At 33.0% G+C, this 27,284-nt stretch overlaps 1 protein-coding gene across 1 annotated transcript in view; it reads left to right on the top strand.

Annotated features, from left to right (window-relative positions):
* LOC140445345 (cuticle protein CP14.6-like) overlaps nucleotides 1–18,736 on the top strand; it is a 51,563-nt gene extending 32,827 nt beyond the window's left edge. Inside the window, exons 2-3 of the mRNA XM_072537319.1 lie at nucleotides 2,965–3,173; nucleotides 16,201–18,736. Coding sequence (XP_072393420.1) covers nucleotides 2,965–3,173; nucleotides 16,201–16,465 — 474 coding nt within the window. The 3' untranslated portion in view covers nucleotides 16,466–18,736. The remainder of the gene's footprint in view (nucleotides 1–2,964; nucleotides 3,174–16,200) is intronic.
* The last annotated feature ends 8,548 nt before the right edge of the window (nucleotides 18,737–27,284 follow it).

Genomic DNA, 27,284 nt, shown 5'->3' on the forward strand with positions numbered 1-27,284 from the left:
AAAACTTTTATTTTAAATCTTTTCGGAATTGAATCATTTCGTCATCAGTTTAATAAAAAGTTGTCAAAAAACATTGTTTGGCCACAGAAAAACAACGGAAGGACATCAGTAACAAAAACAAGGAGTTAACCCTAACCTCCAGCACAGATCAGAGGTAATGTGAGTCGACAAAATCTCACCAGCTTCGGGGGATCACGTTAGATGCCCCCATTTTTAGTTTTTATTAATTAGCGAAGTAAACGGTCTATTGCATTTACCTTTGTAAATTCCATGAGAATTATTTTTGTTACTGATATCTTTTCAGTGTTTTTCTATACCTTATCTTTTCATAGACTAAAAATTAAACGAGATATGATTGCTTAGAGGTTGTATTCGCATTCGTTTAGCACCATCTTCAAGCTCTTTTACGGCAACTGTTTTTAAAACGAAGAATTTGAAAAATATTTAATATACACCATTTTATAGTTTAATTTAAAAGGTATGAAGTAGTGATAGTGATGGTGGTTAAGTTGTTGAGTTAATTTGAAAAAAAGGGGATTTTTTGAGAAATTCCGAAAATATTGTCTTCAATTTAAACTCGTATTTTTTCAAAACTAAACCTTCGAGAATATAATGTTTATATAATAAATCAAGTAAACTGTAAACGAACAATGAATAATTTCAACTAGGTGGTTTGGCGGGGATGAGATTACTTTATGAGCCACAAAACATATAAGCGGACTTTATTTTAGTTATTATAACTTACCTAAATTTTCGTGCAAATCACTTTTACTAGTAGTCATTTTAAAGGTTTTTTAAGATCTACAATATCTAGCGCAGTATTCTGAATTTTTTGCTATATTCAGTGTTATTCTCAGTATTAACCTTTCGTGGGTCTTACATTATGCTCAGAACCTCTTCATTTATTCCTTCTTTTTTCGTTATTCTTTGATGACTTAAATATATATTTCTGTTCAATATGTAATGTATTTGACCGTTACCCGATGAAAGTTCATTGAAAACACTGAAAACTTTTGTTTTCAACACATTTTTATTATAATCAATAATTATCATTACAGCTGCTTCGGCAGAGTGCCTTTCTTTAATTATAATAAAAAAAAAAGTTTTGGAAACAGAAGTTTTCAATGTTTTATTGCTTAATATTTCAGTTAGTTCTCGGTGTATTTTGTGCATATTTTTTAAATATATTTCTGTATTTTCTGTTTACATCTACGTTTTCCTTTTAACCTATTTTGTTACTTTTTTCTTTTGTTTAGGATTTTATTCACTCAATTTTTTACCTATACATTCTTTTTTAATTTTGCAATTTGCTTTTGTGTTGGTCTTGTTTACAAATCATTTTGTAGCAAGATTAAAAACGTATTTGTGTATGCAAGCTGCTCTTTACTTGCAATTTTTGCTGAACTGCTTCTTCGTTACGATGACCTAGGCCAGAGGATCTTAAAGAAATACCACCACTTTGTCCTTTATCAACTTTGGCCAATTTGAAATATCCCATTGCAAGTATTATTTCGTTGCTCCCAATTATCGTGAAAAATAAAATTCAAATTATTCTTTTTGTATTTTCGTTCTTAAGATTTTTTATTAGGAATATCTGTGTCCTCTGTCAACTTGGCGACCAGTGTATATTAAGCGCATTTCGCATATTCTCATAATCGTAATTAATAGTCTTTCCATTTCTTAAATAAAATTATATATTTTTTTATTTCTTACATTATTCTAAGGTTCTATGTATCAATCTTCACTATCGCTCTCAATATACTTAGCACCATTACCAACCACTTATAAGATTCTGATTAACTATGTAAAACCCTTCATTCAGTATTGGACTTATACCTCCCCTTTAGGTTTTCATTTGTCTCTTTCTTAGGCTCTTCCAAGTTGTACCTATATATTTTCTGATGTAATCTGCCCATATTTTCAGCGGTTTCCCTTGCCACTTTTGGATTTCCATAATCTCCAATGAATAATCCCTTCCATAGATTATCTGTCTGTCTTCTGTAATTTTAAAATTTCCATTACGTGTAGTAGTTGTTCCGCTTTTTATCCAGTCATTGTTCTCCTTTTTTTCTTCTTAGCCTTCTGTCGTCCATTTTTTGGACAAAGGCCTCTCCCAACTCCTTCCGCCAATCTCTATCCTGAGAAACATACTTCCAATGTGTTCCGGCTATTCTTTTGATGTCGTCCATCCATTTCATATTTCTTCCTCTTGGTCGTTGACCTGCAAACCTTTATTTGTGTTTGTCAAGTTTTATTGTGATATCCCTAAGTTTTTTTTTTGATCTTACCCAGTCGTTTCTCTTTTTATCTAACGTTCGGATCGTATTTCTAACATTGCTCTTTCCATTTTCCTTTTTGTTGCTAGTTTATTCGTATTTGCTTGGTTATAGTGCAGGTTTGACATACATATGCCATAATAGCAAGGATCCGCTGATTGAACACTCTGCTCCTTAGGTATTGAGTTATTTTACGGTTTTTTAGTATTCAACTAAGTTTTCCAAATCTTGCCCATGCCTGTCTTGCTCTTTTAGTGATTTTCGCACTTTGGTTCACTTTGCCACGGAACTCTCAGAATTTGGTTTAGGTAAATATATTCCTGGACTATTGTTTTAGTTTTTGTCATATAATTTTAAGGTCGTTGTATTAGGAGATTTCTGCGAGTTCCTTTATCATAATTTGTAATTCCTCAAATGTGCTAGCTATAATCACGATTTATTTTTTTCGATTACTATTCTCTCGATTATTTAGGTTTTTATTTTTCTGCCAAACTCCAGATTGTTTTTTTATATTGATTTTTTATCGATCCCATATTTATTTTAACTTTGTCCTATATTGTGGTATTTCTTGATTATTATTTTTAATAACGGCAGTAGATCTACAGACTTGACATTCGGTACTTCTACAACAGTTATAATTCAAGACATTGAAGAACTCTTGTACTAATTATTTTTTTTTTATTTTTAGCTTATTTCTTTTTGTGTATTATGGTCCGTGGCTACAGCCCGACCTCAATACTCAAATGACGGACAATATGACAACGGAAACCAGTATGACAATAACAATGGATATGTTGCTAGTGCTGGTGGACATAATCAAGCATACCAAGACTCAAGAAGTGCCGTAATAACAAGATACGATTCTGACAGTGACGGAGCTGGTACATATAACTATAAGTAAGAATTAATACGTATAATAAAATTTCTGTGTTTAAATGATGAATCGACTGATCATGTCATACATTTTATTGATCATCGTCAGGTCCCCGGTGAGATCACTTAACGACTAAAAGAAAATTCCAGTTGTTGGTGTAAGTTATGCGAATATTAAACGTATTGAGTATTTAATAAAATAGGTGTGTTTAGTGGTAACAATACTGAATGTGTCAAAATAGTGTTTATTAGGAAAAGCTTTCTTGCTTATCGATGTTTTAAAGTTCTTTAGGAGAAAATGGTGATAAAAGAAAAGATTTTAAAAAATTTAATATTTAAATATGCTTAATTATTAATATATCTAAATAATCCAAACGCATAAATATTACAACTCCTACAACTATTAACATTTTACAGAAAGTAAAGTCCACAAGGAAACTAAGTTCCTGTAGTTGGCTGTATACCATATATTAAAAAATTTTCAATAAAATTCTTTATAAAAAGGTATATATATAAAAAAAGAAAGTATCTAACATTTAATCAGACAATAATCACATATCAAAATATCTGGAACTCTGAAAGAGAACAATCAACAATAACCTTATTTAAAATGAAATTTAATTATCATATCGTCGGTTTACAAGCAGGAGGACAAAAAATATAAAAATCATGAATGTATTGCTTGTGTGAGTCCATTTCAAAAGGTAAAAGAAATAATAAATTAGACTTACTCACAATCAATTTAATTTATCTATCCAGACGACCGGTTTCGCTTTCTACAATATGCAAAGCATCTTCAGATCTCGATACAAAGTTAAATAAATGCTGAAATAATAAACCCATATTAGGGTGTTGTCTAATAAAGATAAACAAAGATAGATGAAATATGAAATAAAGTACAGTAATTATGACAATATTACATGTCTGTGGTTTTTCAAAATGAATAAAATGTTTAAGCAGACAAGGTAAGACCCACAAATTGGTGAAATAGTCTATTAAACTGTAATAAATTAATAAATGAACAAATAAATAAAACATTACTTACATGCCGGTACTCTATTAATTGATGGTTGAAAGAACACCGGCATGTAAGTAGTGTTTTGTTTATTAGTTCATTTATTAATTTATTACAGTTTAATAGACTATTTCACCAATTTGTGGGTCTTACCTTGTCTGCTTAAACATTTTATTCATTTTAAAAAACCTTCTTTTTCTTCCTTTGCCCTATCCGTTTCGGACGTTGGCTATTAACAAGGCTATTTTGACTTTGTTTCCGGCACCTCTGAACAGTTCGGTCGATGTTAGTCCGAACCATTGTCGCAGGTTATGCATCCATGAGTGTCGTCTTCTTCCCGGTCCCCTCCTACTGTCGATTCTTCCTTGGACTATTAACTGTAGCAGCCGGTACTTAGTATGCCTCATGACATGTCCGAAGTACTCAAGCTTCCGTTTCTTTACGGTGAAGATTATTTCTTTGCTTTTGCCTATTCTCTGCATTACTTCCACGTTAGTGATGTGGTCTGTCCAGGATATCCGAAGAATACGGCGATATATCCACAGCTCAAAGGATTCTAGTTTCTTCAGGGTGGCTTCCGTTGTGGTCCATGCCTCTGCTCCATAGAACAAGACCGGGAAGACGTAACACTTGACCAGTCTTAATTTTAGTTCCATTGAGATTTTGTTTGTGAACCACTTTTTCATATTGTTGAACGCGTTTCGCGCTTTTTCAATTCGTGATCTTATTTCTGTTGACTGGTCCCATTTTGTGTTGACTGTGGTTCCAAGGTATGTGTATGTCTCCACTTGTTCTATTTTTCGGTTGTTTAATGTCAATTGCATCGGAGGTTGTTGTGTTCTGCTGATGAGCATGCATTTAGTTTTGGTTGTATTGAGTTCTAAACCATATTCTTGACTTGCTGTGTGTATGCTTTGCATAAGTCTTTAAAGCTCGTTGCACTCATTTGCGATAATAACTGTGTCGTCAGCATATCTAATATTATTGATTACCTCTCCGTTTACTTTGATACCCTCCGAAACTTCTCCCAGTGCTTCTCTGAAGATTTGTTCAGAGTATATATTGAACAGGAGCGGCGAGAGGACGCATCCCTGTCTTACACCCTTTTTAATATCTATCTTCCCACTGTGTAAGTTGCCCATCTTTATCTCAGTACTTTGGTTCCAATAGAGACTGGTTATTATGCGCAGATCCTTGCCATCAATATGCATCTTCCTGAGCATTTCCATGAGTTTATCATGTTTGACCTTGTCAAACGCCTTGGAGAAGTCGATGAAGCACAAGTGGACGTCCTTGTGCATGTCTCTGCATCTTTGAATTAAAACTTGCAGACTGAAGATCGCCTCTCTTGTGCCCAATGCGCTTCGGAATCCGAACTGTGACTCCGATATATTTGCTTCGCATTTGTTATATATTCTATTGTGTATGATTTTGGTGAAAACTTTGGTACTGTGATTTATCAAGCTTATTAAGCGGTGTTGATCACAGTGTTTTGCGCTTGGTGTTTTAGGTATGGCTACAAAGGTCGATCGAAGCCATTCCTCCGGAATCTCCCCTTTGTCGTAAAAGGTGTTAAAAAGGCCTGTCAGAAAATCGAGGAAGTGGTCATCCGTTTCGCATAGGAGTTTTATGATCTTGCTCTGTATGTTGTCGGGACCTGGTGTTTTGTCGCTTTTTAGCGATGAAATGGCTTTTTCCACTTCAGACTTTAGTATTTCGGGTCCAGTCATGTCGTTATCTTGGTCCACTGTCGCTCTGCGTTTATCGTTAAAAAGTCGTTCTACGTAATTTTTCCATGTGACAATGAGCTTCAAGTCGTCTGATATAAGGTTACCGTCTGCGTCTATTAGTGTCGGGTGGGGAGTATTGGTTTTCTTTTTAGTTGTTTATTCTTTGATCTTTTTGTGCATGTTGTGGTAATCATATCTTCTGTCGCACTCTTCGATTTCATCGCATTTCTCCTTCAGCCAGCATTCCTTTGCTTCCTTTATCTTTGTTTTTATATTGTGACTTGTTTCTTGATACTTCACTTGATTTTTGCATTTGTGTTGTCTTCTTTCTTCCATCATATCAAGGATTTCATCCGTCATCCATTCTTTCTCCTTTACGCGCTCCTGTAACAGAAGTGTCTTGTTTGTCATTTCAACAGCTGTTTTTATTTCTTCCCATTTAGCAACTGCGTCTTGTGCGGGTTCACTCAAGTTTCCAATGTTTCTTCTTAAGGATTCCTGTACTTGTTGTTTAATGTTGGGATCCTTTAATTTCCTAATGTTTATCTTCGTTTTGTTAGGCTTCCCTTTTATACGTTTTAGTTTGATTCCCAGTTTACCCACATCCGATTGAGCGTCAGCCCCGGGATAGGTTTTCACTGATGTGATTGAGTTTCTGGATCTTTTTGGTATGGCAATGAAGTCGATCTGGTTTCTTACATTTGTTTCTTTCGAGTCTGCTGGCGACTTCCAGGTGTAAAGTCTGCGAGGGGGCAGTTTAAAAAAAGTATTAGTTATCAATAGTTTTTGTTCCTGACAGAAGCGTATGAGACGTTCCCCTCTCTCGTTTCTAGTTCCTAATCCGTGACCGCCCACAACGTTTGACACCTTACCTCTGCCGACCTTTGCATTGAAGTCGCCGATTATTAATGTCACTTCGCTTTTCTTGGTCATTCTCATCAGGGTCTTCAGTTGTTGGTAAAATTCTTCCACAATCTCGTCATCTTTGTCTGCTATTGGCGCGTATACTTGTATGATATTTAGATCGAGTGGATATGCTTTCAGCTAAAGGAGTGACATTCTGTCTGAGAAGGGAGTGTATGCTTTTATTGCACTTTTTATAGATGGGGACACGATTACGCCTACTCCATTTCTGTGTGTCTTAGTGACATTTCCGGAGTAGTAGATTGTGTGGTTTCGAATTGTACATTGCCCAGAGTTAGGCCACCGAGTTTCACTGACTCCTAGTATATTATTGTCTAGTATTTCCATCTCTTTGACGATATTGTGCGCTCTGCCGCTTTCATACATGGTTCGCACATTCCATGTAGCAATCTTTATCCTCCCGGGGATTCTTCGCACCCTATGCCCATCTAAGGGCTGCCGGGGACTTAGGGCCATTTCTACTTTGTCGCTTGCCAGGTTAACTATACTAGGGATATCTTATAGATCTTTAATGCGGTAGTTTCCCTTTGCTTTCCGCATCTCCATGCCGTTGATCAATCTTGATTCCTCCACCTTTAGAGGTAATTTCTCGCCTCTAGGACAAGGGGTTGCCCTACCACTTGTCAATTCTTCCACCCGAAGCTGTTGACCGACAAGTGGGGGACTACTTATACCGGTAGTCATTCGGTGACATTTTCGACATATCTGTCTACCCTCTCTACCCTCTTTAAAAAACCACAGACATGTAATATTGGCATAATTACTGTAATTTATTTCATATTTCATCTATCTTTGTTTATCTTTATTAGACAACACCCTAATATGGGTTTATTATTTCAGCATTTATTTAACTTTGTATCGAGACCTGAAGATGCTTTGCATATTGTAGAAAGTACCTTTTAGTACCTTTTACAAAAAATATAGTTTTAAGGAATTCAGGTTTGAAGTTTATCAATTTATACATACTACTATATGAACTAATATATACGTGTTTTCAAATTCCATAGCAGGCGATTATATACCTTAATGCACCACAAGTAAAATGTAGCATGTCAATTATCTGTTTTACAGACAACATTGTTTTAGTAGAATTTGTTGTTAATTGTCACTGACTTAATGTGCTTTACTTGCTGTGATGGACTTGTGCTTATTTGGCTTGTAACTTTAACCTGTAAAAATAAATGAGCTTTTATAAAAATAATAAGGTTTATTGAAGATAAATTTACTGTCTAATTAAAAATAAATTTAAAATATAAACATCAAATTGATGAATCAGATATAAATTGCTGCTTAGAAAATTTTTACCATATTTTGTATGATGCCATCAATATGTTTGATTCTATCAAACGGTTTAAATAATTGAACTTTCCAGTTTGGTTTTCGCAAAAATTAATTGAGCTTGTCATACAGAAAAAAATAGCTCACAGAATTTTTAAAGCATTAGCTAACTCATATGAGGAATTTTCGGTGTTAAGGGAAAGATGTAAATCATTACAAGTAGTATGTTGTAAGAACTGTTTAGAGAATATTCAAGCAAATCTTTCAAGTAATCTCCACTCTTTTTGGAGGTATGTTAGTACTACACGTGGGTCTAGTACTTATCCTAATGTAATGTCTAATAAAGGTGGGGATTTAATAGCTCAGAATGATGATGAAATAGTCAATACATTTTTGATCTTTTTTTTGTTGTGTATGATAAGCTAAAATAGTTTTTTTTTTATCTAAAAATTCCTTAAATTCTAATTCTCTAGTCTTATAGGGAAAATTACAACGTTTTCTTCAACAACGTTTTCTTCAACAACGTTTTCTTCTTACAACTTCATTTTAAAAATATTTTCATAGTCATGTATCGACCTCCTTAAATAAATCCACTTTTAATAAATTTTTGTTGTATGACACAAAGTGTAGGGTGGGTTTTCACAGTATAAAGTAGTAAAGCTGCAATCTGCACGTTTCCATTCTGCCCACCGCATGTATAAGAAAAAATCGTCAAATGTCGTACCTCATGAGAAAGTGATTTTATATTTAATATATGTATATATATATATATATATATATATATATATATATATATATAAGGTTCCTTTTGATAATTAGTAACACAACTGAGTTTATTAAATTTTAAAATTTGTCTCATCAAAGTGTTCATTGAAATTTATTAAATATTTATTTTCTATTTCATTTAAACTATTAATTTTATTTGTTTCCTTAGGATCAAATTTTATTTGTCGATTATTATCTCTTACTTTCTTATAAATGTCACAATTTTTTGAAATTGTTTCAATTTCCGTAGTAACATCATTTTGAATAGGCACTTTTTGACTTATTTGCAAGTTTTCATTTTGACACAAATAGAATTTTTTTATACAGTCTAAACCAATTAAAAAATCGTAATCAAAATTATCTTTTTCGATCACAAAGACTTCTGTCTCCTTTTCTATATCAAAAATTTTTACATGTAATTTTACCATACCACTAGTTTTTTTAATGCCATTAATAGTTTTTAAATTAGTATTGTTAGGATCAATTGAATTATTGTTATTTATTTTTAATAACTTTGAATTTATTAATAAAACATTTGAACCTGAGTCATATACTCCAAAAAGCTCAATATTTTTATTCAACACTAATTTTATTTTTATTAATGGCAGTATTAATAGTTTTTTGAATCAGAATTTTGTAGTTCACATTCTAACTCTGAATTATTGATAAGTTTAATTTGATCATCCTTATTAGTTTGATTATCCTTTGATTTAAACCAACAAGTTGATTCAAGGTGGTAGCGTGTTCCTTTTTTAAGTTTTTCACAGATGGTACATTTATGCTTTTGCTCTCTGTCCAGTCTTTGTTTGTTTCTAATTTGTTTTTCTTCAACATTTCTTTTATAGTGTAAGAATACTTTTTCACTTTCTTTATTTGCTAAGTGTTCGTTCTTGTTTAATTCACTGAAAAGATAAGTAGTTGAACTCAGTGAATCTTTATCAAGTCTGTTCATGATGTTTTCTGGTAAACCTAACACAATCAGGTTTATTAGTGTGTTATTGTCAATTAACTTATTAACTTCTAATAATAATCTTTCTTTTTTTTGTGGCATATTCTAATAGAGAACCAGTTTGATATTTGAATGTAAAAGCATATTTTATTTGGGACCAACCTTTCTTTTCATAAGTATCACAAAAATTTGTTTTCCAAGTTTTCCAATCTGATTTCACTGTATATTTAATTAACATGCTACCATACCAATCTAAACATTGTTTTTCAAGTAGATGTCTTAAACTTTCTATTTTATCTTCATCATTTAAAATTTCAAACCTTACACATTCTTTTTCAAATTCTTCCATCCATTGTCTAACATTTGGCATTGTAATGCAAAATTTTTCAATTAAAAACTTTTCTGTTAACTTCCCCACATTTTGAATGTTTGGCAAATCTTCATAGCTAACAGCAGCTGGTTGTAGTTTTTCTTCTAAATACTGATCACTAAATTGTAAATTTTCACCTTCATCCAAATAAATCTTCCTTAATTCATCATCTAATGGGATCCATACATTTCGTTTTTGACCTCTTTTTTTCAATGAGTTTTTTACTTTTGTAAATAAACTGGATCTAGATATGTATGTGTGTTTATTTACCTGCTTAAATTCATTCGTCTGGGATATCAAAAATACGACCATCTGGAGTCTCAATTGAGGCAATACAGATTTCATTTGATTTACTGTATGATGAACCTAGTATTATGAATTGGAATCTCAATTTGTCCATGACCAAAAATGTCGTTTTATAAGGTTCCTTTTGATAATTAGTAACACAACTGAGTTTCTGAAATTAAAGATTTATTAAAACATGTTCTATTTACATTATTTACACAAAATTTTACCTGAAATTAAAGAAACGACATTTAATGTCACTAACTCTGGATGTTTAACATTCTTAACCACAAATAAAAATCTGACAAGGTGACAAGTTTTTAAATATAAAGATGACAGAAGTGGTTGTGTCTAATATTCCAGATAATGTACTCGGTAGAGCGCGGCAATATTTGAATGATGAAATTATAATTTCATTACATCCCCTTTCCCAGAGGAGAAAATATTCATACCTTCAAAGTTTAGTAATCGTCTACATCTTCTTCATCTTGTTCTTCATCTTCAGATGTTGAGATTGGAGTCAGCTTGGATATGTGGAACAGATTGGACTCTGATGTTCTTCGGTTCAGGTTTATTCTGTAAATTGAATTTGACAATTTTTCCGTAATTTCATACGGTCCTATTTTCAGTTCGTCAAGTTTGTTCCTGTTTAATTTGTTTCCATTTTCCACATATACCAAATCACCTATCTTGAAATCAAAATGTTTACGGTTTTTGTCATAAATTTGTTTATTATAATTATGAGATTTGATCGTTCTATCTAGAGCAATATTTCTATTACGAATCCAATCTTCCTCAGAAGTTAATTTTTTTAGTTCATTTGGCAACATTGCAACATTTTTGCCATACATTAAGTATGATGGTGCGAAACCAGTGACCGTATGTTCTGTTTCATTGTATTTGCGCACACATTCTTGTGCTATTGTTGTCCAAGCAGTTTTTTGTTCTTTTTCGTTAATTTTACATCTGATTTTATTAATTAGGGTCTGATTTAATCTTTCATTTAAGCCGTTAGAAAATGGTGAATTTGTGGCAGTGAAGATTATTGGTATAAATTTTTCATCTAAAAAATTTTTAAAATTTTTTGAATTTATTCCTGGGTATTGGTCTGTTAGAATCATACTAATCTGATCTATCTCTGATATGCTTTTCACAAGTTTAATAAAATTATTTGCAGTTTGAGTTTTCGATGTTAGGATATATGCATATCGTGTAAAGTGATCCACTAGAAGATGCAAATATTTTTTAGTAGATCGAGAACCCCCAAAACCTCCAATTGTGTCTATGGAAATAATTTCGAAAGGTTTTGTGGCTGGACCTAAATGTGACATCAATCCAAATTTTCCTAGTCCTCTTGATTTGTTTCTAGTACATACTGCACAGCTTTGGCATATTTCCTTTATATTTTTGGTTAAATTTTTAGCCGTATAGTACATATATATTTTATATTTTATGACAAACAACTACAAATCTCACAACTACCGTTGTGAGTACATTTTTAGTTCATTTCCGTCCAAAAATAACAAAAGGCATCGTTCGGTGGGGTTAGCTTCGTAAATAGTAAAGTTGTATAAATTTAATTTACGCAGGTGGTATAATAAACTAACTTAAGCAGAAGGAATTTGAAACACGCTTTGCATGTCACATGTTACAGATTTAAAATTAACATCAGTAACAGACTGTTGTTTGTCTGCTTCTTTCTCTTTCACAGATATTGCTTTTCTTTTAAGAGCACTACTTTACCTCCAGTGGTATCATTTCCTCTATAGATGCATTCTGGTATTCACTACAAGTACCAGATTGATCCTTCTTTGGTTTAAAAAATGACATATTGTATTCTGTGCAAAATATTATCCGGTAGGTCATTAGGCTTATAATTGGCCACTGATTTTCTCCGCATTTTTCAGAAACAAATCATACATGTTCTTAATGTTTAAATTCGTATCTCAGTACAATCTTTTACTTGATTTCCTAGTGAAATACGTATAATAAACAAATTACGTATATTTAATTAAAACAAATCCTTATATCTGCAATTTAAAATACGCGTGACAAGTGCGTTAAGAAAGGTAAATAAATTACCGTAATAACACAGCTGTTTCGAATTAAAAATGATACGATGGATATCTATATATCAGACAAACCGCTTGTCTCCGGATGAAATCATAATAGGAATAAGCTAAAATATAATACGACAGGCACTACCAAAGTCAGTGCAATAGAATACTTTTGTGTATATATAAAGGTAAACAAACCAAACAATATTATAAGTAATATACATGTTTACACAAATCAATTAATAGTAAAATAAAATGTACAATTAAACTATACAGTAAATATGCTAAAATGAATGTTTATCTATACGTAAAATGTTCTTTTAAAAGTTCAAATCACTACCCAATATGAAATAGCTAGTTGAGCATACAAGATGAATTTCTTAACAATATGCATATACCAGTAAATAAAACAAAACAAATGCAAAATGTTCAATTGAAAATGTTCAATCACGATCGCGGCACAGCTTAGATAAGGTTCTAAACAAATATGAAATCTATATACCAATTAAACGTACTTGATATATACAGCAACAAGATAAATGGTGTATTGTACCTTACCCAATGAAATGATAGCACCAACCGCTAACGCAAAAGACGTCTTCAGCGACGTATAGGAACCACAAAAAGTTATTAATGGACCAACCTCCACACCCTTAATACATTTAACGACTGTCGCGGTCACAAAACCTAAGCGAAGTGTTTTTGGTAGGATACGCAACCCTTAACCCAAACCCACGTGTCTGTCGTTTATAAGACAAAACTCAACTATGATTTTGTAGATGGAATTCGTCTCTTATCTCACACACACACGTCTGGTGTTATTTCACAGATGTCTCGTCTTGTTAATTAGCAGTTTAACAAATCTGCGGGTTGAAAGCTGTAATCTTGGAATACGGGGAGAATCAAAACTACCACAAAGTCTGTTAATATTATACAAATATTTATATATCGTTGTGAAACTGCAACAATAGGGAATTCCGATATACACAGAGTTTTGCAAAAGAATTTTTGACAAACCTATCGATTATAATCTGTTTTCGTAAAAAAATATGATTTGGAATTACTCCTTTGTTTACTCTGTTCTCCTTTTCTCGATCTACGAGCCTGTACTTCTTTCTGTATATGTATAAGTGTGAAGTCTTTTCTATATCGTCTCTGATATGTTAAATTCCAATATGTTTGGCATAATTATTTGCGATGTTCTTCAAAAAATATTGTCGTACACTTGTATTGACACTTTGGACAATCTGCTGGCTGACACATCTTAGGCGCCTGTATTTTCCTATTGGCACTTTTGTACGGTTGCCCTGTATTTTTATTTATTTAACATTTTTTGTAAAAACTTTAAAGTAAAGTTTACCTTTAAAACGCATCTTAATTTTTCTCGATAGGATACAGCTACATTTTTTATTTGAAAAAAGTGGTAAACTTTTTTGTATCATTTTGGGGTCACAAAATTAATATTCTCCGCAAAATTTAGCTTGTTCGTCTGATTTTTCGGGCTCAACTTTCTGACGACTGATCTAGTAATAAACATTTCGATGTTTTGCTTTCTTTTTAACTACTGAATATATAGTTTCGTACATCATAACATGGTCTTATGGTAGTTTTATTGAATTTTCCCTTCAGTTTCACTAAAATTTTTCTGTTACACTGTCATTAGAATTTCTCTTCTACTCGTTTTGTCAAACTTTTTTTTTCACATTGATTTAACTATCCATCAAAGTTATTATTTTATGTGCAGTAACCAAATCTTCAAATAAACAATCAAAATCCTCTGTTTTTATATATAAGTTTTAAACCTTTTCCATCTAGACTCTAGGGTTTGCCTCTACTGTTACAGTTTTTGTTTTAAATCAGTTTCAGTATTTGTAGTAACACTACATTATTAGCATACATTCCTCGTACTCATTCCCTGAGCCCTTGTCAGAGCGTAGTGAGACTCCAAATATTATTGGCTTGCTGCCTCCATTGGCTGCGATCCTATGCCATATGGATGTCTTCCTGTAGGGATTTTCCCACCAGAGTCTTCATTTGGTCTGCCCATCGAGTTGGAGACCTTTCTCTTGGTCTTCGGCCCTCTGCCTTTCTTTTTACTACTAATAGTTTCCGTTCTTCTAGCTATGTGTCCGAAGTAAATTAGATATGCTCGGTTTACTTCTTTTAATAGCTCTGCTATATAATGCTCTTCCAGAATTGACAGGTTGGTCCTATGTTCTGCCTAGGACCGTAGAATTCTTTGACACGCGTAGAATTCTTGCCAGTATACATTAATATTCCTACATATTATTCTATACAGTTAAGAGGAATACAAACAGCATTCTTCTTAATTGTCTCTTTACGTTTCAGTATTGATGTTCTACTATTTTTGCCATGGATTAACCTCTTGTTCTCATTATCTCATTCACCACTTGTTTTTTTGTATTCCACTTCTAATATTTTGGTTAAGTCGTTTTTTTTACATCGATATCCATCACAAGTAACTGTAATATTGTAATATTGTTTTCTGAAAGTCTCGCTATTACCTGCAGTCCTGACATTCACGTATATATTCATTTCTTGTCATAAAGTAATCTATTTGGCAGTGGTTTTGTCCACTTTTGTAAAAACAGATTGACCCTGTTTTGAAATAATGTATTAAGAATAGTCATATCGCGATATAATAAATGGTTTGATAATGGTATAATAAAAGCCTAAGCCATTTCTCTATTCATATTTTCGGATCCTTTCTGCACATAATCCGTTGTCCATATTCAGGTTTATTTACACCCACCATTTTTACGTCCCTTAATCCTAGGAAAGTTCTTTTGTCTTCTTCTTCTTCCTTTTTATAAGCAATTCTGCTTGTTAATTGGCGGAATAATACCTCTATGGAAGGTTGTCACTTTATCTTTTGCGTGGTCGTCCAATACTTCTTCTGCCGATTGGTGACTTATCCCTTGCTATTTTGATGACACGGGTCTCTTCCATTCTTCTTATGTGGTTATTCAATTCTTTTTTATTGTCTGCCCATTCATTTATACTGTACGTTACATTTTCTTCTAATGTCTTCACTTCTCTTTCGATTTCTCCTGTAATTCGTGATCGTATTTCCTGTAATTCTTCAAAGTACTTTTATCTCTGCCGTTTCCAGTAGTCTTTGTGTTGTGGCTGTGTCGTTTCTTGTTTCTGAGGCATATGTCATTATTGGTCGTACACTGACTTTATAAATTCTTGATTTCATCACAGTTTTAATGTGTCGATTTCGCCATATAGTGTTATTAAAGTATATTTGCTTTTTGTACTTGATCTCCGCTTTTTGTACTTAATCTCTCACTTCTCTGTCCAGCTCTCCATAGCTAGACAGTGTAATTCCCAGGTATTTAATTTCCATTACATGTTCAATACTGACGCGACCAATTTCTTTTTTACAATTGGTTAGTTCTTTGCTAACTATTATTGTTTTATTTTTCTGAGATGATATTCATTTGAAAGGTCCTTGTTATATAATATTATATACCCTAGATATGATTTTTTGTTCATAATAGCTTCAATTCGCACAGCACTTAGGCCATAGTTTTATCAACACTAAGTATCTATACAGTACCAATTTGGTTCCATATTCAAAGTACTGTTTGTCTATTTATTTGAATAAATTATATAACTCATATATGTACTAATATTTTTCTAATATTTTAGTATTACTCAGAGTGACGGCATCTACAACGAACAAGTAGGCACGATAGAAAACCAAGGAACCGACCAAGAATCTTCAAGAGTATATGGTTATTACGCATACCCTGGTCCAGATGGAATATTCTATTATGTTGAATATGTTGCAGACAAAGATGGGTTTAGGCCTGCCGGGAAACACATACCTCAATCTGCCGGTGTCGGTAGAGTTGGCCAGCTTGGTATTCCTTCAGCGGCCATTGCTTCCCTCGCTGGTGGCGGATTGGGTTAATTTTAATTTTAATTTAAAAATTTTAAGAGCCACTTAAAAGTTTTTAGATATCTTAATATATTTTAGTGTCAACTAATCGGTTTTGAAATTGCTGTACGATACATTTCTTTGAATTTCGATTGCAATAGCCGTGTATAAATAGAGATTACATCTTTGTTCTTAAAACACTTAAAAAACTATAATATACCATTTTTTAAAGTAAAAACGTTTCACGTCACAATTTATACAAAGTGTTATCACTTCTATTTAAAATTTCTAGAACCTCAACCTTAGAGTTAAAATTTAACTAGCAAAGCTAAAAATACGACATCCTTACGGAGTTGTTCGATCTTTCATAGACGGCAACATGGTACTATAATAAGAAAAATGACAGACAGTCGAGACTTAAGTATCACAAAATTATAAATCGTTATTAGAAATAAAGGTCTCTCGTCAAAATTAATAACTACGAAACAAAAAACATAGAGAGTAAAGAAGGTGTTAGACACGGGTGTGTTTTGTCTCCATTGTAATTAAACCTTTACAGCGCATCTACTTTTATTGAAGCATTACTAAAGGAAGATATATAGCAATGAACGAAAATATTTTAAAAAACACAAGATTTGCAGACGAATCTGATATTTTAGCTAACACTTTAGATACATTACAATATTTAGTAAATAAAGTAAATGCATGTAGTATATAGCACGGTTAGAAATTAACGTAAAGAAAACCAAGTTCATATTATTTACAAAGCGAAGTAAGACAAGCTAACCATCGAAAAAAAACAGGTAGAAAGAGTTAGCAACTACAAATATCTCAAGACTTGGACACATGAGAATAACGAACAACGAGAAGAAATAAGAACATGCGTGGAAATTGCAAGGCAAGTTTTTGTAAAGATGCAAAATATTATTACTAATCGTGCTTTTAATATAAAATTGAGGATAATAGTAATAAAGCGTAATGTTTAATTTATTTTATTGTAAAAGATAGAAATCTGGACATTAAAGATAAAAGAATTATATAAGTTAGAAGCATTTAATGTGGTCCTATATAGACAGATGTTAAAAATACGGTGGATTCAAAGATTTACTGGTGCTGAAGGGCTGAGACAATTACAAAAAGAGTGCAGTCAATAAAACAATTATTGTAAGAAAATTAGAATACCTGGGCCGTATTACTAGGCGTGAGAAATATGAAATGTTAATACTTATCATGCAAAGGGAGATCAAAGTTAAAAGAAACGTTGATCTAAAGGGGATTTTCTGGCTGAGAAACTTCCAAGAATGGTATAATTGCAGCTCAGTAGACCTCTTTAGAACAGATGTTTATTAAATACAAGTAAGTATGATGGTGACTAACATTCTATCCTTCAGGACTTGAAGAAGAAAAATACATAAAAGGTTTTGATCAGAATACATCCCCAATAATTTTATTGGTTTTTAAATGAGAATGTGCTAATAATGTGTTATCTCAATATTCAATAATGTTTCTAATAAGAAGATCTGTACTACTCTCTATAAATCTTGTCAAAAATTTTTTTCTGTCACACATATTTTCTTAATTTGTCACAAATTGTTTTGGGTTTATGAACCAAGTTCTCAGCATATCAAAACTGTAATCTGTTTTATATTTTTTTCTTCATCCAATAAATTAAAAAAGTTCTGTTTTAACTTCAATACTAAAAATCACGTTAAAAACAAACAAGACAAAAGATAATTTATTCCAATGTGTTTCATGTTGTTAATAAATGCCTAATAAACAGTGCACATATAAAAAATATCATTTCAGTATCCGTTTTTTTTTATTTCAGTTTAACGATTATTGATTATAAGTCATTGTATAATGTCGTAATGGTCACAATATTTGCCTTTGTTTTATTTAAGGGGATAATTGTATAAATGTCAGTTGGGAACGAAACAAATTGTGACAGAATGTTTATACACGTGTAATATACAAAAATTTCTTTGAAGTACTTTGTATTTAAAACATTGACAAAATTAATGGGAGTTTAATACACAGATAAACCATTTTTGAAAACCTAATTTATTTAAATTCAATAAATCATAAAATGACAAAAAATGGTTTTAGTACATGCAATTTCAAAAATTAAAACTTAAATAAACTAGCAATAACTTTATAAATATTTGTGATAACTATGTTTCTTAAAGTATAATGACATCACTAAGATGGAAATGAAGTATAGTGGCTCTGTCGTATTTAATTTTGTACATATTTATTTTAAGTATTGTAGTGTAAGTTTAACTAAATAAAATTGTTGTTAAATAAGCTAACAATATTTCAGTCTCCTTTAACTGCCATCTCCGTTACACCGTTATACACACCTGCAATCATCATTAACACTCGAACTTTCGAAACAACTGCCCCAAATAATCATACCTTTCTCTTAGTTCTTTTAGCCGAGATGTTATTCTTTTTTTTAAACTTATGACTTTCTATTTTACCTTAGGTTATAAGTCAAAAGATTTTGTATTTTCCCAGGCATTATATGTTTGAGATATTATAGTTGTCTTTCCTATTTTTTTTTCTGTTTTCCTTCCATTGTTTTTTTCAGATTCTTTTTCTTTCTTCATCATTAATAATAACTTTTACGTTAGACTGCAGTTTCGATCATAGGAATACAACTCTTCTTCGATATATATAATAGTGCCAGAGCTGCAGACCGAATGTACTATGGCGATACAAACACATTTCTATATGGAGAAGCATATTAGGCAGGGAGACACCATCTCTTCTAAACTATATTTACCGCTTTCTTACAAAGTGTTATAAGAAACAATAATTGGAAAAATATTAAAGTCTATATAAAAGAAACGTTTTTAAATAACTTAAGGTTTGTAGGAGACATTCTTAACCCTGGAACTGCACTGTTGGGTCTCAGAAACCCAGAGAGTCATTCATTGCAATGTGACATGCGCATGAGTGGTTTATGTGTGTCGTCACTTTATGTAAATTCAGTCTGTCGTAAGCAGAGTTAGAATACGGGTCATCTGTTGCATTTTAGTGAAACAACGAGGTAAGATATTTCCAGAAGTACAAGCATGGGTACGCCGGACGCAAGGGTGATGTTTACGGTAATAATTTTGTTTCAACTTATTTTTATTTATTTTAGTATAATGGCGTCAACTAGTAGAGAAAATAGTTGAGTAAAGGCATCAACTAGCAGAGAAAATCGTCGTCCTTTAACTGAGGTAGAATTACAGAGAGAGGCAGACAATTTATGGGAGAATGAGAGTGAAAACGACATCGTAGACGATATGTTTGGAGGGGACGAGTCTGATGAAGATCACGTTGAAGAGTAACTGTCAGACAACAACAGTGAACAAAGCGACAATGAAGACGAAATAGTGGATGAACCAGTTAGAAATATTCCTAGTTTACTGGGGAAAATGGTCATCGGTGGAGCACACAAGCACCAGCAAGACAGGGTCGTACAAGACGAGAAAACATTGTAATACATTTACCTGGCCCCAAAGGAGAAGCGAGCACAGTTCAATCTCCTGAACAATCTTGGAATTTGTTGTTCAACGAACAAATGATAGATGTTATTGTTTTGCACTCAAATGAAGAAGTCATTCGTAAATGCAATGATATTAGACAGCAGCGTTACACAAGACCAGTAACTAGAACAGAAGTGAAGGCTTTCATTGGGCTGTTATTTTTAGCAGGTGCATTACGAGTTTCTAACTGTAACTTAGATGAACTTTGGTCAGTGAAATTTGGAAATGGAATATTTCGGGCGACGATGTCACAGCAGCGATTCCAATTTATAGCCTTATGTCTGAGGTTTGATAGTAAGGACAGTAGAGCAGAAAGAAAATTAGTGGATAAATTTGCACCTATACGAGAATTATTCGACATTTTTGTGAATAACTGTAAATCGTACTATACACCATACGAATACTGTACTGTAGATGAACAGCTTGTGGGATATAGAGGAAAATGTCCATTTCGAATCTACATGGCTAGTAAGCCTGATAAGTATGGAATGAAAATAATGATGCTAAACGATTCAAAAACATATTATGGCCAATGCAATTCCATACGTTAGAAGAGTAACCACAGAAAACAATGAATCAGTACCGGCTTATTATGTTCGAAAACTTTCACAACCAATACATGGAACTAACCGAAACCTTACTGTTGATAATTGGTTTACGTTAATTCCCTTAGCTGAACAAATGTTAGAACAGTATCAATTAACTCTCCTAGGTACTTTGGGAAAAAATAAGAGAGAAATACCTGCTACATTCCTCAAAAACAAAAAGAAGTAGGTACATCGCTATTTGCTTTTGATAGAAATAAATCTCTTGTTTCATATACTCCTAAACAAAACAAAATTTCATACAGAAGTTAAAACACTTCACCATTGTATTTAGGAATATAAAATAAACATATAGTTAAAACTTTTACAAGTGTCGTCAAAATTTATACAGTAGCAGCATAACGTTTTCGATCTAATCAGATCATCTTCAGTGCCTTATGTACTTGAAGCTAACAATGAAATTAGATTTCTATGACATCCATATACGGGTTACATCTTTCCAAACTTAAATTATATATTGACTCTAGGTCGATGACAATGGATAAAATTTAATACTTGGGGCACTATATGTCTCTCTGCTCGGTTTTTAACACGTGGTTCTTGTCAAGAAGAAGAGACGTGTGTCGTCTTAACTGACAAGAACCACGTGTTAAAAACACGTAGACATGTAGTTCCTCAAGTATTAAATTTATCCATTGTCATCGACCTAAAGTCAACACATAATTTAAGTTTGGAAAGATGTAACCCATATATGGATGTCATAGAAATCTAATTTCATTGTTAGTGTTGCGTAGCGCAACCTAAAATTATGATCCAAATGACGAACACCCTTTTTTAAAAAATACTACTTTTAGTTTTAAGTCGAGTTGTACCCGAGAATGCACGATAGATGTTGCATATACTCTTTGCACATAATTGCGAGATTATCACGTATTCTCTTCTCAATTTTATTAGAAAAAAAACATCAGTCATTGTGTCACTGTCACATTTGATTAATTAAAATTAATTCGCTCATTTTTCAACACACAATGTTCAATTAACGCAAAATAAAGTTTCTCAAGTAGTAAGATGTTTTTTAAAGTGTAATACGGGAAGTGTGATCGCCAAATGTAAGGTAACACATTTTAATTAATTAATAGATATAATTAGAACCAGATCGAAGGTACTGCCCCAACAGGCAGTGAGCAACACGTCAGGAGGAGAAGATAAAATCCCCCGGTGTTCTACAGTTAGCTTCAAGTACATAAGGCACTGAAGATGATCTGATTAGATCGAAAACGTTATGCTGCTACTGTATAAATTTTGACGACACTTGTAAAAGTTTTAAAAAGTTTTAACTATATGTTTATTTTATATACCTAAATACAATGGTGAAGTGTTTCAACTTCTGTATGTTTTTTTAAACGATGGTATACAGCCAACTACTGGGATTTTCCCATTAATTTTTAAAACAAAATTGTTCTTTTGCTGTCAACATTGCATTCTGATGACTCTCTTAATGCCATTACAGCTAAGCCCAATATTTTACATTCGTATAATGAAACGAAGGGAGGAACAGATACACTTGATCAGCTCTGCTATTCTTACACTACCTTACGGAAGACCAGACGTTGGCCGCTACGAGTTTTTTTCAATATACTTGATGCTAGTGGAATAAATGCAATGGTTTTGTTTTCTCTCTCAAATCCCCACTGGAAGGAAAGTAGAAACAATAATCGAAAATCTTTTCTAAAGCAGTTAGGAGTGAGTCTAATTGAACCATGGTACAAGAACGATTGACCGTGGCTACTTTACAAAAAACACTGCGGCAAAGAATTTCTGAAATTCTGGGAATTGAAGTCCCCCCACCACAACATGATGTTCATTTAACAAAAAAAGTTAGATGCTGCTTTTGTGCAAACGGAAAAGATAGAAAAACCAGTTTTGCGTGTTCTGAGTGTCGCAGACCATATTGCATGGAACATAGAGCCCAGCTATGCTGTGAATGCGAACATCAAGATCCAAGAAACTGAAGGCCTGGCTAAGAATAACTAAGACTTATATTACGAAAAGAGTTTATTTTTTTGTTACAAGGATAGTTATACAGGTGTATTTTGTAGATGATAGTTCATGTCTTAAAAAATAAGTGTGATGTACCATGGTTAATGCAGACCGGGTTGACCATGCATGCCAACTTCTTCAAGACCTCCAGAGCTCGTGTGTATGACTTAGTCATAAAACTGGACAAAAATTAAACGCCAATTAAACAAGTACAGACCAAAACTATAAGTATCTGGGCCACGAGATTTAACTAGGAAGAGAACAAACAAGAGAGCTAAACAGGAGAATATGCTTAACATGGGTAGCTTACGGAAAACTAAGGGAAGACTTAAGAATATACGTGAAAAATAAGATCTATGATTAGGGATCAAAAATAAAAAAAATACAAGTTGTACAGAGATCGATGACGAATAAATCGATCAGGGACAGAGTTTTAAATCAAATAGGGACGACATCCGCCGCATCCAGCACAACTGAATTTAAGTTGCTTAGGACTGAAAACAATGAAATTATTATCGGGGGGTCCATGTTTAGCAGTAGATTCAAAATGGCTAATAATGATGAACATTAGTATTAGTACGGGTTTCCCCCATAAGATCTATCAAAATAATTCTATCCGTCCACGTTTCAAAGAAGTTATCTTCTTATCACCTCTCGATTCAGCGTGCACAATTATTTATCTTTATGCATAGTATACTAGCGGACCCGGTCACGCTTTGCTGTGGGTTGGTTATTATACGACTGATATTATGTTCAATTTATTTAACAGAGTTGAGTTTTGCATTGATACGCTTCAGAACAATTTAAAAAATAATTGAATATAATCAAGATACATATAAAAATAAACACACCCAATGAATGAAGAAAAATGAAAATTTTTATGATAATAATAACCTAAGAGGGAGTTCGGCCCCGACAAAAGTTGTACACAAGACGTTAGTCTCGGCTCTTGATATTTTTGTGTTAAACTGTGAATATTAAACGTTATAAATTACAGTTAAAGTTTACCAATATTTCACATCGTATATAGTTATTATGATAACTATTGTCTAGGACGGGAGAGATTTTTGTTTTGGTTCAGAGCAGTGGCTATACCGTTCTGAGGAGACCTAAAGAGGTCGAGAGTTTGATTTCTCTTTTTGTTTTACCAACATTATTTAAAACTGTAAGTTTAAATATTGCTTATTAGTTAAACTTAAAAACGCATTCTAAACTGGATTTATTAGTTTTTTTGGATGGTTAATCGGTCGCAAATAATTATACTTTTATCAATAATAAACAACAACCAGTGTTGTTTTTTGCTGGGGCAGAGGGGTACTATATTTTTGCTACTGGAAGAATAACAAATTGGTATATTGTCGGATGTAACTGTACAGAACGTCTCTTCAAATAGCAAATCTTATTCCTTGGCAGCATCACAGCAGAAATTTTCTACTAAAGATCAAGCAATTATTTTTAGTGCTATAAATAACGCCCGTCTTCAGGATTATTTAATCCCCTAGGCACTTTAATTAATCCAAAAAATATTTTATTCTCTTCTCGGTAATCTAATAATAGAATATGTATGTATCTAAATAGTAAATTCAGCGTAGATGAATTTATGGAGAAATATGGTTCTTTTAAAGTGCAAGGAGAAATCTTACGAGCTAGAAGACTGATAACGCCTACTAAAAGACTAGTGTTATCTAACGTCAGCCCAACAGTTCTCCATGATGTACTTATCCGAGAATTAAAAGAAATGGGCTTAAACCTCGTTTCCCCTATAACGTTTTTAAAAATCGGTGCTATACTACCAGAGTATAACCACATATTAAGCTTTAGAAGACAGGTATTTATCAGTCCACATAATATCACTATCCCAGATTCTATTGAAATAAATTATAAAAACACCTCTTACAGAATTTTCATATCTCAAGACAATCTGACTTGTTATACTTGTAAGCAATTAGGCCACATTTCAAACAATTGTCCAAACATCAACAGTATACTATCAACCACTCAGGCCCAAAATTCACTATACCGAATTCTACTTCTGAGCCAAATTCGCAGTCTTCTATCGATATTGATAGCCAATTACATCAAGTTGGGGTAGGTGATCCAAATATTACACCAACTCTGAAACCATATTTAATTTCTTCTATTCTAGAAATTTTACAACCGCCCAGTGAAATGAAAATAACTACAATTGCAGATGAGCACATTTCCACCAAAAATTCAACTGTAAAACCATCGGAAGAAAAGGACTCACTGGAAACCACGAAAGATTCACCCTGTTCATCTGTGAAAAGAAGCATTGACGAAACGTTATCTTCCCGCATCGAAAATCTAAATACAAATACCCAATTATTTACTCCCCCACCCATATTTCACAAAATCAAAACCCAGAAACCAAAAAAATCCAAACGCACAGCACCAACCTCTGATTCTCTTAAATTATTGATGAATGAAAACTTCACATCACTTTTATTAAACTATGATGCTCATGATGCTAATTGAAAATATCCAAGGCAGTCAATCACCTATAGAAATTGTCGAGGAATATACATTCGGTTTTCTTGGTCTAATAAATCTGTTAACCATATATTATCCATATATATCCGAAAAAACTACGAAACATCGTTTCACCCGTCTTAAAAATAAATTGCAACACTACCTAGGTAACGATATTAAAGACACTGAATTATCCTCCATCGATGAATAATTTTCAACTCTATACTACAGTGGAATATTTATGGACTATTCCATCGCCTACCTATGTTACAAATCATTTAATCAGAATACTCTCCAGAAATAATATGCCTACAAGAAACTTACCTAACTCTTTTCAATATATACTCACCAAAACACTTCAACTGTTTTCGAAAAGATAGAACGAACACCAATCACGCTAGTGGAGGAGGTGCAATCTTGGTAAAAAATTCAATAGACTGTAAAGCCTTTCCACTCATAACAGATTTCGAAGCCATTGCGCTAAAGATTTCAGAACCACATAGAAAATTCCACATCTGTTATATTTACTTGCCTCCTAGCATACGATACATAATTACGAAGACCGCCGCAAACTTCTTGATCAGATACCCACACTACGCCTAATTTTAGGTGGCCTGAATATCCATAATATACAATTTATTTGGGGCTCACAAAATACAAGTTTAAAAGGCCAGATATTAGAGAACATTATTAGAGATTTTTATCTAAACTTTTTAAATGATGGCAACCATACCAGATTTAATATATCGACAGGTGAATCATCAGTTCTAGATCATTCTTTATGTGATCCTAACTTAACCATAGGTTTAGACTGGGAAGTATTGCCTTTTACAGATGGAAGAGATCACTTTCCCATTGTTATTACGAACCTCAACCATGTGCAGAAACATCAAGAATTTAGTCCAAAGTGGAAAACTAACAACGCAGATTGGGATTCGTTTTCTCAATATATTGATAGTCACATACCTAGGACCCAAATAACCAATGATATTGACGAGACCATTAAATCACTTAATGACATAATTTTAGAAGGTGCTATGTTGCATATTGGTAAAACAAAACAAATACAGGGACGTACATCAGTACCGTGGTGGTCAAAAGAATGCGAAGAGGTCATTAAAAATAGCCACAAGAAGCACAAGACACCGCAAAACAGAATTAATTTTAAAAAATTAAAGGCAAAAGCGCAGCTTACTATAAAGCGAGCTTAAAGGAATTCATGGCAGAAGTTTGTATTGGAAATAAATAACACAACTAGTTCCAAGGAAGTCTGGCAAAAAATTAGAAAAATTTGTGGTACTCCGAAGAGGACTTTTAATAAACACTTGAAAGTACAAAATAAAATCTCTCAACCGATAAAATCCACGTGCAAATTCTTCAAATTCGTCATCTGATACCTACACTCTTCCTAATAATGAAAATCCTAACGTAGCAATTATTAGTCGCATTACATTTCAAGAACTTAATTCAGCACTTCCAAGCCTTAACCCTTCATTAGTCGGGCATAGGTCCAGTGGACCTAGACCCCAGTTTTTTGCCTGTAATTTAAAATAAAATTAATATATATCGTTGAGTCTAAATAACATCTAATGATGATCAGTCTTCTTTTACCTGCCGAAGTAACATTACAATAACCGCCGAGATTTTCCGGAAAGTTGCGAACAAATTCGAATGTACACGCTATTTGGTACGTCTGCTGTGGCGTATGAGAGTTATATACTAGTGCTTATTGTCTTTTACTGACGCTGAATAGTGTATTTTGTGAATAATGGACCTTACTTATTTTGTGACAATTACGTAAAAAAGTATTTTATCATAATTTGGCGACACTTTTGAGAAAATGAGTAATGATATTTACAAACTTGATAATCCGGCAGACGTAGAAGAGCTTAATCGTCTTGTTTTTGAAGAAGGTGAATGTGACACAAATATTGTACCCCAAGAAGATTTCGACGAATCAGATGAATCGTCAACAGAGGATTATCTGGAGACAAGTTCGATGGATTCTGATACCGATCATGAAATCGACGACGTAGATACAGAAGACATGGTGGGCGCCGAAAGCGAAAACTTTTATAATGGTAAGTCAGGTTATGTAATAATTTTTTTGCTATTATATAAACAGTGTTTCATGTGCCACTTCATTTTTTTGAAATTCCTCTCGAATTTGTATAATACATATAAATTGTGACAATCGTGCAGTATATTTTTTATCTAAATACAATTTCTCATCTCAAAATA

This window comes from Diabrotica undecimpunctata, chromosome 7 (genome assembly GCF_040954645.1).
Source record: "Diabrotica undecimpunctata isolate CICGRU chromosome 7, icDiaUnde3, whole genome shotgun sequence".
Classification (NCBI taxonomy): domain Eukaryota; kingdom Metazoa; phylum Arthropoda; class Insecta; order Coleoptera; family Chrysomelidae; genus Diabrotica; species Diabrotica undecimpunctata.